Genomic DNA, 15,938 nt, shown 5'->3' with positions numbered 1-15,938 from the left:
ACCTGCTGTTTGACATAGAACTGTCGTCTCGGTGATATTGCTGAAAGCCGGTCCCCTTGCTGCGCTGCACATCCTGAGTGCGCTGCCAGACGCTGCCCCCTCCTGAGATAGCAATGCTTTAATCTGGCTGGAGCTCTGCAAGAACCACGGGAGTCCAAGCTGGGTGATTTACAACAGCCCCGACCTGTCAAAGCGCCAGCAAATTTACAGATAACAGAGCATCTTCCAGACTCCCTCTGCGCACAGACAGGCTGGGCCATCTCCTCCAGGGGGCAATCTCCTCCCCACCTGCCCCCCTACCCCCACCTGCCTCCCACAGGACACCCCCCCCCCGCCACTGCATGCACAGCTGGCTGCTCCATCAGTGCCCCCTCCTCACAAGCAGGCTGCTGTATCCCCTCGCCATCCACAGCAGACACTGACGTGTGCGTAAGCAGACACTGACGGGGGGTTGTTGGGAGCAGGGCTTAATTTGTGCCAGGGCTGAGACCCGGCACCTCCGGGCCTGGCAGGGCTAAGACCTGGCACCTCCGGGCCTGGCAGGGCTAAGACCTGGCAGGGCTGAGACCCGGCACCTCCAGGCCCGGCAGGGCTGGGCCCCGACAACTCCGGGCCTGGCAGGGCTGAGACCCGGCACCTCCGGGCCCAGCAGGGCTAAGACCTGGCAGGGTTGGGCCCTGGCACCTCCGGGCCCGGCAGGGTTGGGCCCTGGCACCTCCGGGCCCGGCAGGGTTGGGCCCTGGCACCTCTGGGCCCGGCAGGGCTGAGACCTGGCAGGGCTGGGCCCTGGCACCTCCGGGCCCAGCAGGGCTGAGACCTGGCAGGGTTGGGCCCTGGCACCTCCGGGCCCGGCAGGGTTGGGCCCTGGCACCTCTGGGCCCGGCAGGGCTGAGACCTGGCAGGGCTGGGCCCTGGCACCTCCGGGCCCAGCAGGGCTGAGACCTGGCAGGGTTGGGCCCTGGCACCTCCGGGCCCGGCAGGGCTGAGACCCGGCACCTCTGAGCCTGCTGCATCAGTTATGAAGTTTAAAAATGGCTTGAACCCCGGCCCCTCTTTCGTTACAAATGAAGCCCTGTTCGGGAGCAGGGCCGGCTCCAGGTTTTCTGCTGCCCCAAGCAGCAAAAAGAAAAAAAGCCGCGGCAGCGCAATCGCGCCGCTCCACGCTTCAGCGGCAATTCGGCGGCAGGTTCTTCGCTCCGAGAGGGACTGAGGGACCCGCCGCCGAATTGCCACCGAAGACCCGGACGTGCTGCCCCAATAGCGGCCAGAGTGCCGCCCCTTGGTATTGGGCGCCCCAAGCACCTGCTTCTTTAGCTGGTGCCTGGAGCTGGCCCTGTTCGGGAGTGTCCAATCCGTATGAACTACAGCCCAGAAGGGGTCCTCTCCGGACAGGGCCTGAAGCCCTCCCCCCATGCTGCTCCCAGCAGGTGCTGTCTGGGGGGAGAGGAGGGGCTCGCTGAGGACTGTGCCTGGGGCCCCTCGCTGCAGGAGCTGGGCTGGGAACAGGAGCGGAGATACAACGCTCTGTCCCGTCTCAAGGGCACCCACCACGTGGTCTGGGGGAAAGACTCGGGGATGGCTCCCAGCGTGCCACTGGCTGCCCGAGCTGCACCAGCCTAGCCCACCGCCACAGGCTGAGCCTCCCTCCTGCGCATGATGTGGTGCAGGATTCCCTGCGCGTCGCACTCGGGCGCTGAATTTCCTCACCAGCAGTTGGTGCCAGATCTGCGGGGGGCACAGGAGATTGTCCCACTCCCAGCTGGTGGGTAAGACGCTCCCTTGCTTTTACAGAAGTGGCCTCCCCTGACGCCCTGGGCAGCTGTGCTTCTCTTGCTGCTACTTCTGCACAACACTAACCCCGGCTTCGGGGCAGGTCGGGCTCAATAGGCATCAGGATGCCGAGGTCCTTGCTTGGGTTTGTCTTGCCTGCTGTAGCCGCAACTCGCTGGATTCTCACCCCGGGGGCCAGTGCCTCCACCATGACTGTGACGGAGTGGGAGTTTCCTGTAATGTTTTGTGTTAATAGTGTGTCTGCCTCAGTTTCCCCTATATGCTCCATTGTTACCTAGGTAGCAGGAAAAGGTCTTTTACGCTCTGCAGATCCAGGTGTGCTGGACACTGACTGTCTGGGGCCTTCCCCCCGCCCCTCCCCCAATGTCCATGGACAGTCCCAGAAGACAGTGGCCACTCCAATTGCCCAGACATTTGTTACCTAGCAACTAATGACCATGGATGACCCAGGCCTCTTCAAGAAGCCAGCCAGGTGTGACCAGCAGGGGAACAAAGGGCTGAGGAGGAGCTAGAGGACAATGTTTGCCCAGGGACAAGACCAAAGAACGGAGGGGTTGTTAAGTGTGAGACTCCCCTGAATAGAACAAAAGTGGGACTGGAGGGCTCTGGGCTGTAAGATCCTGCTCTGGGTGCTCCCCCCGGCCTGCCTAGCTGTGTTCCAGACCCGCCTACCCCCTGCTGTAACCGCGCCCGCAGGGGCTGGGGGGGGGGGTGCATTGCGCCCCAAGTCTCTCTCAGCCGGACTCGCTGAAGGGGGCTCACGGCCTGAGCCAGGGGTGCTGAAGGCTCGGTCCAAGCAGGCGGTGAAGCCGAGGGGCTTCCCCAGCGACAGAGCAAGCCCTGGGGGGTCTGGCTCCTCAAGGGGGCTTCCCTGGGGCTGTTCCGTGACAGTGACTCAAACAAGAAACTCTCCCAGCTCCCCAGATATTGGCCCCCCAGGACCCTGCTAGGCCAGCTCAAGGGCAGCCCAGAAACCTCAGAGAGCCAGGACGGGCTTTCCTGCCCAGCGGAGAGGGAGCCCCCAGTTCTGGGAGCCGTTCAGCAGCCCTAGCACTGGCCAAGCTCAGGGCCTCTACCCGGCTTGGATTTCTCTTCGCAGATCCCTGTGAAGGGGATATGGGATGTGGTTGGTGGGCTGCCACTCAGCGTCTCCCCAGCTCCGGTGGGAGAGCTGATGCCAGCTGGTGTGTGGCACATCAGGCGCCTGCCGGTGCTGCTTGAGCTCCCCGCAGCAGAGTATCCACACCCGAGTCCTGCCCCGGGGCCTTGCGTCCCCGTGTGCTGGAGGAGCAGTTCCTTGTTGAGTGGCTGCAGACAGTCCGCTCGGGGGTAGGAGTACCCAGCGCGCTGCCGCCGGAGAACTCTGTGTAGCAGTACCCGGCCGTCGGGGTGGTGCTGTGCCCTCACCCTCTGAGCCCCTACCCCCCAGTCCCCCCTCAGCACCCCGGCTAGAGTCAGAGCACTCAGTGTGGCGCACACCTCGGTTACCTCAGTCTCCGGGATTTGATTTCAGGTTAGCTAGTAGTGCCCTTAGATTCCTCGGCCTTCCCCTGAGGAACAGCTCATGCTCCTTCCCCAACTCGTCCAAGAGAGGTCTCCTAAAATGGGGGACAGGCACCCCCGAGCTCGGGGAGAGTCGTCCTCCTCTGCCAGACGCGCCGTGATTCCGAGGTCCGCCAGATGGAGCTGGGCCATACCTGCGCTCCGGCACTGAGGCAGCCCCAGTGCCAGGCTGTGCCATCGACTCCAGTGCTGTCAGTCTGGTACTGCCAACATTGGCACCAGCTGGTTCCACACCATCAGCATACCATGGAGCGTCAGGATGGTCCTCCAGGTAGCAAACGGGCATGTGGCAGGCAGAGCTGTGGGACTGACGTGCCTTGGCCTAGAAGTGCAGGAAATCCCAGAGCTACGTCGCCGCCATGACACTGGTCTGAACATGTTAGCAAGGAGTGGGCTGCACCCATGGGACTGAGAGCAGCACGCGGCCTGCCCTATGGGCAGAGCACATAGCTAATGGGGAAGATGTGGGGCTGGGAGCTTCTGGCCTTTCCAGGCCTCTCTCTCTTATAAACTTCAGAACCGGCCAGTGTGGAGTTAAACGGCTCCCTCCCAGTGATGGGGGCAGGGCAGCCGGTGTGCTCCCCTACCAGCCCTACTCCATTAGAAGTGGGCAATGGGTCTAGTTCCCCATCTGTTTTCTCCTTATCCCCCATTAGGCGTGCTGTGACCTTCCCAGCCCCGTCCTGCCAGCAGCAGCACTTCAACATCTGGCCTGCTCAGTCACAGATGTTGTTCTGCATCTCCTCTCTGGGGTAGGTGCCATGGAATTCCTGCTTCAGCTGCAGCCACCAGTGCCATGGCTTTGAAGGCAGGTGGTGGCTGGAGGGCTCTTGTTCCCACCCGATGGGAAGTGAAAAGAGAAGCGTTCTGAGAACTCCAAAGGGATCGCTCCTGGTTTCTGTCCCTTCTGACTCAGCAGCTCCGCTCCCTCCCTGCGGCCTCCATGGCCTGGGCTCTGTCAGACAGAGGCGATGAGAGGAGAGGTTTGAGGCTATTCCTCCATCTGCTCCACGCCCCAGGAAGCAGCCGCCGGCCTGCTTGGAAAAAGCCAGAGCCAGGCACCAAACCTGCTGCGTTGCATTTAATGTCCTCTGCTGTGCAGTCAGGTCTTTCCATGGCCCAGCGTGGATCTCACCTCCTCCGTCACCCTGATGGCGACGGTCCGGCCTTCATCCAGAAAACAGTGGGGTCAGCAGAGAGGGAATTCAGCTGGTGGGACCCAGGGAGGCGCAGCCCGGCTGACTGCTCCGAGAGGCTGTCTGTCGGTGGGCTCCCAGCTCCAGTGCCTGCCTGCCCAGCTCAGCCCCACCAGCGACTCAGGTGCTGCGTCTCGGGACTCTCCAGACCTGGCTAGGAATCGTCTTTCCTGTGAGAACTGCACTGGCATGGCCAGCAGGCCAGGGCTGAAACAGAGCTGTCACCGCTGCAGTTCTCCACCCAGTCCATCTCTGAGCTTCCTTCACACCCCATCCCTCAGCACTGGGAACTCTGAGTCCGGGGCGTCCCTGCCCCCTCCCACCAGCAAGCACAGTCTGCCTGCTGAGCTCGGCACTGAGTGCTGCTGGCCCTACGCAGGCAGACGGGGTGAGGAGGAAGAGCAGCGTGAGTCCCTGAAACCAGAGCCAGGGCAGAGGGGCCCAAGCCGTGTTGTGCTCTCTCAACCAGGTCACAGGCTGGGATCCTGCAAGCGTCCCTCCAGCCAGGCCACGGCCCCGTTCCAGCAGATTCAAAAGGCATGTTGTAAAAAATGGCCTCTGATTCCATTTGGCTGCCCGCCTGGGGTCTGATTTCCAGAGGTGCTGGCATCTGCCTCTCCCCTGCGTTTGTACGGGATTTCTGCGCACTTCAACTTCTGGCTATGGCTCTCTCCCATTAGCCAGGGAGCTGGTGTGTGTCACTCCCCGTGGAGGGAGCGTCTGGGTGGGTGTGTTGAGGGGAGGTGTTCGTCTGTGGCTGATTCGACTGACTGGCAGGGAAACAAGCAGAGCAGCTTTAAGGCTAACGCTGTTTCTCTTCTGCTGGCCAAGCTCCATGTTCAGGGCTAGAAGAGAGTGACTGGTTCTTGGCCTGTGGCAGAGGGGACATGCTCAGAGACCAGGCACAGGAGAGCTCTTTCAGCTCAGTCTGTGTATTGGAGAGAGGCCAGGAGGCTGCTCCAGATGGCAGAAGCCAGCAAGGAAAAGTGTGTGAGTGTGTTAGGGGATGAGAGGAGCCGATGTGGGGTGGGGAGGTGAGGGCGGTGGGAGCACGTCCCTGCGGGGTGACTCTGAACTCTCGGTAGGGATGCACCCTGCAGTCCTGGCTGAGGACGGGTCAAGGGGAGGTCACGGCAGGCAGGATGTTCTGGAGAGCTTCGGCTATGGGGAGTAAGCACCACGCAGGGGCGGGGATTGCTTAGTGCGAGCCAGGGCGACCAGGCGGAAGGGGCTGGAATGGCGAGTGGGAACACAGGCCGACTCTGGAACTTGCCTGCGTTTCGTTGGTGGTGAAATAGATGCCCCGGGGACGGGGGGAGGGTGAAGCCCTGACCTTTGGGCCTTTTAAAGCAGACTAGACACAGCATTGTAAAGGTGCTGCAGACGGACTGGGAGCGTCTAACAGCTGTGGTTCAGTGGCCATGGGGGGACCTGCCTTGGCCAGAGGGAGGGAGGATTTCAGCATGGGGAGCCCTGCTGGTGGGGCAGTGCTGCAGAGGCCACACCAGGCAGATCTGCCGACTTTGGAAATGGAGGAGGAGCAGAGCAGAGGGTCAAGGACAAGTCCACGGTTGTGGCACAAAGGAATGGGCAGCCCCCTGGCCCTTGCGCCAACTGAGACACGGCCACACAGTTACTTGGTCCGAAGTGGGCTGGGAGCAGGAACATGGAGGAGTCTGGGACTTGCCCATGATGGGCTCTTCTGGGGGTGCAGTGGGGTGGGTCCCTTCTGCAGCAGCACGTATGTTCTGTGGGGCAGGAAAGGCTCCCCTCAGTCAGCTCAGGGATTTCAGCCCCTCGGCTGCGTGCTCAGCTGCTGCCCGTTGGCTGGGTTCCCCTCAGTGCCCTCGCCGAGGTGGCCCCTGTCCTGCTTAGGAACGGCCTGTGCTAGTGCGGAAGGGAGGTGGCTGCGTGACCAGCGATGGAGGCCCGCAGCACAGGCTCCCCAGAGGCTGAAGGGAGCTCAGCGTAATCACAGCCATCCCCACGGCTGCTGCTGCAGAGGGGATGCAGAGACCTGCCAGGGGACTTGTGTGTCAGGCTCATTGCAAACCCTGGGCTGAGCCTGGCCCATTTGCCAGCACGAGGGAGAGGAGGCAGCACCAGCCTCAGCCAGCCTGCGCCTTTGCAGTTTCCTTTGGTAGTTCTGCACTTCTTGGAGCAGGAACCAGCCTCGCGGCAGCACTCGCTGAATTTCTCTCCGCAGAGCCTTGCTGGCCAAGGTTCAGCCTGACGCCGCTCGGTGGCTGGGTATCTAGACTGATGGGGGAGCCTGACAGGGATGTTGCTGCTAAAGAGACATGGTGTTGGAACTTGGAGGCTTGTGTGGGCCCCATGTAGATACCAAGAACTGCTCCCAAACCTCACTGTGGCATCCCTCCATCCCGGCTATTGCTGGAAACCTGATAGAGGCGAGCAGGGACCTAGGGAAGCAACAGGAGCCTGTGTCACTGGGAGTGGTTTGTGCAGAGGTGCCGTGGCTCCGGGCAGGGCGATGGCCTGGCCAGGGCCGCCCAGAGGGGGGGGCAAAGGGGGCAATTTGCCCCGGGCGGCTCCGCAGGGGCCCCCAAGAGAACAGCGGAGGCTCCCGCCTCTGCCCCTCTCCTGGAGCCTCAGCGCATCAAGCGCCGTGTCTCCGGTGGGGCCCCTGAGCCCCGCCCCGCTCAGAGCCGCGTGGTCAGGGGGCGGGGCTGGGAGCTCCGGGCTGAGCTCAGCTGCCTCCGCTCGGCGTGGAGCTCCCAGCCCCGCCCCCTCCCCACGCGGCTCTGAGCGGGACGGAGCTCAGGCCCCGCTGGACACACGCTGCGGCTGTTCCGGCGAGGTGCTGAGACTCCGGGTGAGGAGGGAGCCGGGGGTAAGAGGCTGAGGCTGGGGCCGGGGCGGGGGGGAAGTGGGACCCGCCGCCGAAGCGCAGCCCGGTCTTCGGCGGCGGGGGGCCCTTCTGTTCTGGGACCCGCCGCCGAAGTGCCCCGAAGACCCGCGGCGGGGGCCCCCCCCCGCCGAATTACCGCCGAAGACCGACTGCACTTCAGCGGCGGGTCCCGCTTCGGCGGTAATTCGGCGGCGGGAGGCTCCCGCCGCAGGTCTTCGGGGCACTTCAGCGACGGGTCCGGAACGGAAGGGCCCCCCGCCGCCGAAGACTCCGGGCCCCCGGAATCCTCTGGGCGGCCCTGGGCCTGGCACCGGGGAGGCAGCTTGTGCAATGATGCAAGTAGCGCAGCCCCGGGTGGGGGTGGAGTCTCCATGTTTATGTCACGATGGGATGTTCTAAAAGCTCAGCTCTAGGGACGATCTGGGGCCTGTGCTATGCAGGAGTCACTGGATGATCACAATGGTCCCTTCTGGTCTAGACTGTAGTCACCTGCACTGTGATAGGGAAGGGTTTTCATCATTTCCATGCTTCTAAGGGAGTCGAAATCTGGGGAAGATGAACTCGGAGTAACCAGGGAATCATAGAATCATAGAATCTCAGGGTTGGAAGGGACCTCAGGAGGGATCTAGTCCAACCCCCTGCTCAAAGCAGGACCAACCCCAACTAAATCATCCCACCCAGGGCTTTGTCAAGCCTGACCTTAAAAACCTCTAAGCAAGGAGATTCCACTACCTAGTCAGGGAGCTCGAGCAGAGCCGCTGACTGCCTGGGGAATAGCCATGAGCAGCACGTTACTGGAGAAGGACGCTTAAGCCCAAAGTATAAATGTGTCTTGGGCTCCCGTTGGTTTGTTTCTGGAGAAGGAAGGCTAGAGGGAGCTAGTGACAAATTCGGCTGGTGGGAGTAAGGGCCCTCTCCTGTCCCTACAAGCATGCTGGGTGGGAGCCATTTGCCACGTGTCTCACAAAGATCCCCACGTGTGTCACACCCTGAAGCAAACCCGCTGGCTGCCGCTGCTGCTGGAGTGTTCCCTTTGCAGACGTGTGCTGTTCTGCCCTGGGCAGCGGGCATGGAGACAGACCGCTTGGCTGTGCACCAGTGGGGCTGCACAGATCTTTCATGTGATGTTCAGCTGCCTCGGCTGAAGGGCTGGGTCTGTTACTAGCGTTCTGGTCAGAGCTACATGTGGTTAGTGCACAATTTAACAAACCCAGCCGTGCTGCCAAGCAGCTTCGCTCCTTCTAGGAAAGGTCAGGGGGTTACGCTCCCGCCCCCTCTGTAACCAGGCTGGAGACAGGAGGATCTGGTTAATAGGTCTGTCTGAAGGGCTGATTAACCAGCCCCACTTCCAACAGCTTAAGTTTCTAAAAGCTCCTGCAATGAATTAAAGGGTGAAGAGAGATAAAATGGGACCCTCTGGGTTTTTCTTGTCTAATGGAAAGCTCTCGGGCCCTGTTGGCCCCATGGCACTAGGTAGATATGGTCGGCTTTATGTCTACAAATCACATCACTTGAGACAGCTGCCCTTCCTGCCCATAAATCAGGTTTCCTAGCCAGGGAAGCTGCTGAAGCACTGAGCTGCTTCCTTTGTTCAGGTGCTTGCTGCCTGCAGCTCCAGCAGGGGCCTTGGGGCCAGCACAGGTTAATGGCCATGCAAAGTAGTTACAGCAAGAAAGCCCCTTCCACTCCTCTGGGACCAATACCTGACCCGATTCCTTTCTGTCAGCTTATTCTAACCTTACATCTGTGACTGGCTCCGTTCTCACAGCTGAAGGGCCCCTCCCCCCCGGAGACCCTGCTGGCATGCTCTAAAAGGTACCTAGTTCACATTAACAAACTAGATTACCTTTTAGAGCACACCAGCAGGATCTGCACCGTGCAGTTGGAGCACTTTACAAATCACACACAGACACACCCTGAGCACTTTACTGCCCTGTCTAGACAAGGCCTGAGATCTCTGTACAGCACTGGGCTTTGCCCTGCATGACATTCTGATTTAAACCCCATATCGAGCACTCTGCAAAACCCGTGTAGCCTGGGTTAAACTCTGAGTAAATGAGAGATCTCAGAAAGTAATTGTAAGTAGGAAGCGTCATCCACTGGGGTTTGTTCCTGATGGGGTCCCACAGGGATGCCTTTGGCCCAATGCCATTCAATATCTTTGTCAATGATCAGGAAGAAAATGTAAAACCGTTGCTGGTAAAATTCTCAGAACTGGTGGAGTGGTAAATAATGATGGGACAGGTCAGTTCTACAGACTGGCCTGGATCGCTGGGTAAGGGACCCCACAAACAACATTCACATGAATACAGCTGCAGGCAAGGCCAGACCTCTAGGAACTGAGTGTAGCTGTCACACTGTCTAGATTTCAGAGGGGTAGCCGTGTATCAGCAGAAAGAGCAGGAGTCCTTGTGGCACCTTAGAGACTAACACATTTATTTGGGCATAAGCTTTCGTGGGCTAGAACCCACTTCATGAGATGCACGCAGTGGAAAATACAGTAGGAAGATATATATACACAGAGAACATGAAAAAATGGGTGTTGCCATACTAACTATAACGAGAGTAATCAGTCAAGGTGAGCTATTAGCAGCAGGAGAAAAAAAACTTTTGTAGTGCTAATCAGGCTGGCCCATTTCCAACAGGTGACAAGAAGGTGTGAGTAACAGTAGGGGGAAAATTAGCATGGGGAAATAGTTTTACTTTGTGTATACAGCAAACAGGGAAAGATTAAGAATGAGCTACAAAGTAAAACTATTTCCCCATGCTATTTTTCCCCTACTGTTACTCTCACCTTTTTTCATGTTCTCTGTGTATATATATCTTCCTACTGTATTTTCCACTGCGTGCATCCCATGAAGTGGGTTTTAGCCCACGAAAGCTTATGCCCAAATAAATGTGTTAGTCTCTAAGGTGCCACAAGGACTCCTCGTTCTCTTTACACTGTCTAGAGTAGCCAACCTCAGGGCAGACTGACAAGGAGCAGGGCACAAACCCCAAACTGCTGGTATGGTCTGTAATTAGCTGTCGCCACCCCAGTGACAAGTGGGAACTCCCAAAGCACCGTCCCAGTCTGACCGTGGAGTCACAGACAGTCCCTTGGGCTCTCCAGCCTACTTGCCACCCAGGCAGGCTAGACTAGTGATAGACGGTCACTTTACACCAAAAATCACAACAGTACCGGTTACTGCCAGTCCCAAGGACACGTCACTAACCCCAGGTCAGTTGTACTCAGATCTCAAACCAAAGACAATGCTTGTAGCCAATCCTGTAATGCTAACTAAAGATTTATTAACTAGGACAAACAAATGAGAATTATTGATAAAGTTAAAACAGGTAAACACCCTCCCTCTCCCTCTCCCCCCCCCAATGACATATAGTCTTAGGGTCCAAAAGGTAATAGATGGTGCTATAATATGCAAGCGCTATATGTCCTTCAGGGCTTAGCCGAGCCAGGCAGCTTGGGGATCCCTTGCTTATGCTTAGAAATATCACATCTCTGAATTCCAAGCAGCACAGAGATAACAATTCCTCCTTGACAGGGATTTTCAGGCCCTTTCCCCGGCGTTCAAGCTGTGATGGGACAAGGGTTTGTGCATGTGCCCTCTTCATGGGTGTGGCAGACACAATCAGCAAAATCTTTTGTCCACTGGGGTTCCACACTGGCTTGTCTGGTGTCTCTTGCGCCTTCTCTTGCTGAGGAGAAGATGTCACCTCTTGTGGTAAACTAGCATTTCACACTTGGCGACACGTCTCTCCTGACTGGGGGGTTTACCATTTTAGCAAACGCTTTTATAGTTACAGAGCAAACACTTAAATATTGCCTTAACCTGGGACCCAGCTAGGCGAGGGAAGATTAAAACATGCAGCATCCTACAAGCATTTCGTAATGTCTGAACACTAACCACATTCCTCTAATGCTAATGTCTCTTTTAACAACACTAACACGCAAGGAGGCAGAAAGTTTCCAGTGATGTATTTGTCAGACCGTTAAAAGTCTGGTCAGTGGTGCAGTGGGGGCCCGGGGCTAAGGCAGGCTCCCTGCCTGCCCTAGCTCCATGTGGCTCCTGGAAGCAGCTACCGGGTCCTTGCAGCCTCTAGGCACATGGGCGGCCAGGGAAGCTCCACGCGCTGTCCCCGCCCCGAGTGCCGGCTCCGCAGCTCTCATTGGCTGGGAATGGGAGCTGCGAGGACGGCACCTGCAGGTGCAAGGACAGTGAGCTGAGCCTCCCTGGGTGCCCATGCGCCTAGGGGCCGCCGGGATCCCACACCCCCTCCCGTACCCAAACTCCCTCCCGGAGTCTGCACCCCCCCAACCCCCTGCCCCAGCCCTTAGCCCCCTCCCGCACCCCAAACCCCTCACCCCGGGCCCCACCCCAGAGCACACACCCTCAGCCAGAGCCCTCACCTCCTCCCACCCCCCACCCCCTGCCCAGCCTGGTGAAAGTGAGTGAGGGTGGGGGAGAGCGAGTGATGGGGGGGTGGAGTGAGGGGGGGCGCCTCAGAGAAGGGGTGGGGTCTCTGGGAAGGGGTGGGGCAGGTGTTGGGTTTTGTGCGATTGGAAAGTTGGCAGCCTGGGCGTCTCTGCTGAGCATGTGCAGGCTGAGGGTTTATACCATGGCTACATGTGGGCGGGTTTTCAGGGGAGCCACCCACAGGCCCAGCCCTGCCCCACAGGCCCAGCCCTGCCCCACAGGCCCTGTTCCCAACTGTGGGTGCCCACGTTCCTTTGCCATTCCAGACCCAGGCTCTTGTCCTTCCCGGCATCTAGGGAGCAGCCGCCCAGCTGGGCTGAAAGGGCCCCGCAGCAGGCAGCCCAAACAGGCCAAGCTCAGCAGGGTGGGACCCGCTGAGAGGAGGGTCGCACGGGGGGCTCTGCTCCCAGCCCGGTGGGACGCAGAGCAGGTGACCTGTCAGTTGTTCCCTCTCCGCAGGATTACTGGCTCTCGCTCCTGTACAAGCGCCTGGTGGGGCCCAGGGTGCTGGCCGTCCACGTGGCAGGGCTCCAGCGGGAGCCGCGCCCCGGCAGGGTCATTCGGGACAAGCTCCGCATCTACGCTCACTGCAGCAGCTCCCACAGGTCAGTCCCCTCCCCTCCCCTCGCCAGGCCTGGCAGCTCCTGGCACGACTCCGCGGGGAGCCCCGAGATTCTGGATTCTCGCAAGAGACGGGCTTGGCGCTCGCTGCCCGGGGCTGCTGGGGGAGCAGAGGGGGTGTGCAGGGTGGGGGGCTGGCCCCCTCGGAATGGGGCTGCCCCCCCGTGCCATGGCAGTGAGCGAACAGGAGGCTCCTGCGATGACTGGGGGGTTGGGCAGGAGCCCAAGCAGGGAGATCAAGGGAGTGGATTTCAGCCAGGCCCCAGAGGGTCGGGTTACGCTGCCCTCCGGCTGACAGTGACAGGGTGGCTGGATCGGTGATAAGCTCTTTCAAAGGGTCCCACCGAGGGGCGGGGGCGCTGCCATCTCCACGGACACAAGTTCCTATTGTGGCCGAGGGGAGGCCGGTTGGTTACATATTCCAGATGCTTTCAACATCCCCCCACCCTGAAGGAAACCGTGTCCAGTAACTGACAGGTGCAGCCTGCGCTCCAGCCTGTCTGGGCTGCATGCGGGGCGAGACAGAGCACCGGGGTCTTGTCTCTGTTCGGGACATGTCCAGGGCAGCGCCCGGGCATAGAGAGCACTCGCCTTGCACCCCACCACACACCCGGGAGCGGGGGCAGGGGCTCCCCACAGCACAGCCCTGCTGCCCTGCCCCATCGCACACCACAAGGGAGGTGAATCCACGGGGCTGCCTGGGAACGGCACCTCCCTGCCCCACTCTGACCTGCGTCCTGAGGGAAGTGGCACAGTGCCTGCTGCTTAATGTGGGCAGACAACTGGAGCCACGTGTGCCGCTGCCCTGAGCTCGTTAGAGGGTAAATCACGGCCCTGGGCCCGCCCCTGCCATGGCACGGTGCACGTGTTCATCCTGGACCCTCGCTAGGCCCAGGGGGGTGGAGACAGGGCACAGACGGCCATACAGATCTGGGGGGAATGGGGCTAGAGTCCCCCTCTGGAGAGCCAGCGTCTGCCCCTGCTGCACACAGCCTGTCTCCCATTGGAGGGCTCATGCCATCCCTGCCTTGTTATGGTGACGGCCCCCCAGTTACTGCAGTGCTGGTGTCGTCCCCTCCTGGGCTTTGCAGAAGGCCGGTTCCTAGCACAGCCCACAGCACAGACCCCCTGCTTAACTGGGCTCCTCGTAGCTACAGCCTGGTTTTTAAAGCTGCCTAGAAACAATGTGGTTTCCTAGTCAACATGCAGATAACCCCACCCTCATTGTCACTTTCGTTCTCAGCCACAGTTATGTCCGAGGCTCCATCACCCTCTACATCATCAACCTGCATCGCTCCCGGAAGAAAATCAAGCTTGTGGGGACGCTGCGAGATAAGCTGGTTCACCAGTACCTGCTGCAGCCGCATGGCACGGACGGGCTTCACGCCCGGTGAGTGCGGACACGCAGGGCTCTGCCCTGAACGCCAGCACAGGGCCTGGCAGCCAGCAGCACCAGCGCACGGCCTGGGTGGGTAGGGCTGAGGCCAGGCTGTGGTGCACCACCTGCAGCTGGGACACGTGAGCATCCAGCTGACACCTGGGAGGTGCCAGCTGCCGCTTCCCGCAGCTCTCATAGGCCGGGAATAGCGAACCGGGGCCACTGGGAGCTGCGGGCAGCCGTGCCTGCGGACGCTCGATATAAACAAACTATCCCACGGCCCGCCAGTGCTTACCCTGATGGGCCGCAGGCTGCCCACCACTGCAGTAGCCCCAAGTGAGGCACCCAGATAAGTGACCAGTTCTGGGGTGTGGAACACCTGCAGCCCCCACCGACTCCCGCTGAAGCTGGGGGAGCTCAGACTCCTGGGAGATCAGCTCGTTGTCCCCATGCATCAATCCCTGTGGAGGCTTCCAGCACCACCCACTCTTTCCTTTGCCTCCTCCCATGGCCATCACCTGCCTTTGCAGACCTGTGTCTCCTGCCTGCTGGCAGATGCATGCAGCATGCACAGCCCACTGGGCTCCAGGCACACGCCGTGTCTGCTGGCTGCCTTGTGCTGGGCTCCCAGGCCGACGTGGAGACGCTGACCTGAGTGTGCTTCTCCTGCAGGTCCGTGCAGCTCAACGGGCAGCCGCTGGCCATGGCAGATGATGGGACACTTCCTGAGCTGAAACCTCGCCCTCTTCGTGCTGGCCGCACCCTGGTCATCCCACCACTGACCATGAGCTTCTATGTGGTGAAGAACGTTAACGCCCTGGCCTGCCGGTACCGATAGCTCTGCCCGAAAGCCACTGGCCAAGACGAGACCTGCTGGACCTGCTTTAACCCTCCCCTGTCCTCTCGCTTCCTGCACAGAACTTGCTGCCTGTCGGTGGGGCTGTGACCTGCCCATTGCAGACTGGGCCCCCCACTCCTGGGGACTCTGCACCCGGAGGGATGTGCGTCATCACTGGCAGGTCCTGTTCCCCTTGGAGAATAGCCACTCAGAGCGGAGGAGTCCCGAGCGACTCCTCCAGCGTGGCCCAAAGGCCCGGCAAACCCTCCCCTCAGCAATACCTGGCCAGGCTGGCAGCTTGGCCCCGGGATAGCTGTGCCTGCGGGGGAGAACATGACTCCATTGGTGAGACAACTGGCTCCTCCTGGAAAAGCTGGGACCTTGAGGCCCTGGTGCAGTGACAGAGACCTGCGACTCAGGGGCGATGGGGCCTGGGAGTTGGGGGCCACACGCCCTCTTCACACCATCAGCGTTTCTTCCACAGGACTAGTGAAAATCCGGCTGCTGAATTCGGCCTGTGCGCACGGCCGGCCCGGCTCCGAGGGATCGGACTGCAGGGGATAGCGCTGCACCAGGCCGGTTCCTTAGTGATTAGGGGAGCTGGCTCCTTGCTCTGGGGGAAGGGCAGAGACAGGGAGCTCAAGGGTTGTGTTCTTAGCCTGGGACAGGGAGCAGAGGCACAAGCACTGCAAAGGGGCAGAGCTAACCCAGCTGGCTAGAGCCAGCCCAGCCCCTCAGAGTCTCCCCTTCCCTGCGCTAAGCAAGGCTGCGGGGAACTGTGGGCATCATCCCGGCTCTGCGCTCCCCAGGGCGCTTTGCTCTCGGGCACTTTGCTGGACAGAAGGTGCCTCTCCACCCTGCCAGCCTCCCGGCCGCCCTTCTCCCCACACTGCCGTGCCACCGCCCATGGCAGCTCCACCCTGCCAGCCTCCCGGCCGCCCTTCCCTCCCCACACTGCCGTGCCACCGCCCATGGCAGCTCCACCCTGCCAGCCTCCTGGCCGCCCTTCTCCCCACACTGCCGTGCCACCGCCCATGGCAGCTCCACCCTGCCAGCCTCCCGGCCGCCCTTCTCCCCACACTGCCGTGCCACCGCCCATGGCAGCTCCACCCTGCCAGCCTCCTGGCCGCCCTTCTCCCCACACTGCCGTGCCACCGCCCATGGCAGCTCCACCCTGCCAGCCTCCTGGCCGCCCTTCTCCCCA

General features: G+C 60.5%; 1 protein-coding gene across 4 annotated transcripts in view; it reads left to right on the top strand.

Annotated features, from left to right (window-relative positions):
* Nucleotides 1-15,699, top strand: part of HPSE2 (heparanase 2 (inactive)) — a 261,831-nt gene extending 246,132 nt beyond the window's left edge. For 3 of the 4 annotated variants that reach the window (XM_045024572.1, XM_045024571.1, XM_045024570.1), the window contains 3 exons: nt 12,357-12,502; nt 13,762-13,908; nt 14,569-15,699. In XM_045024572.1, coding sequence (XP_044880507.1) covers nt 12,357-12,502; nt 13,762-13,908; nt 14,569-14,734 — 459 coding nt within the window. In that variant the 3' untranslated portion in view covers nt 14,735-15,699. Of the gene's footprint in view, nt 1-1,791; nt 2,375-12,356; nt 12,503-13,761; nt 13,909-14,568 lie in introns of those variants that run through there. The other variant, XM_045024573.1, reaches the window with a different exon arrangement.
* Nucleotides 15,700-15,938: the final 239 nt, after the last annotated feature.

Source organism: Mauremys mutica, chromosome 7, assembly GCF_020497125.1.
Source record: "Mauremys mutica isolate MM-2020 ecotype Southern chromosome 7, ASM2049712v1, whole genome shotgun sequence".
Classification (NCBI taxonomy): domain Eukaryota; kingdom Metazoa; phylum Chordata; order Testudines; family Geoemydidae; genus Mauremys; species Mauremys mutica.
The sequence above is the reverse complement of the archived record's forward strand: the minus strand, read 5'-3'. Positions and strand labels throughout refer to the sequence as shown.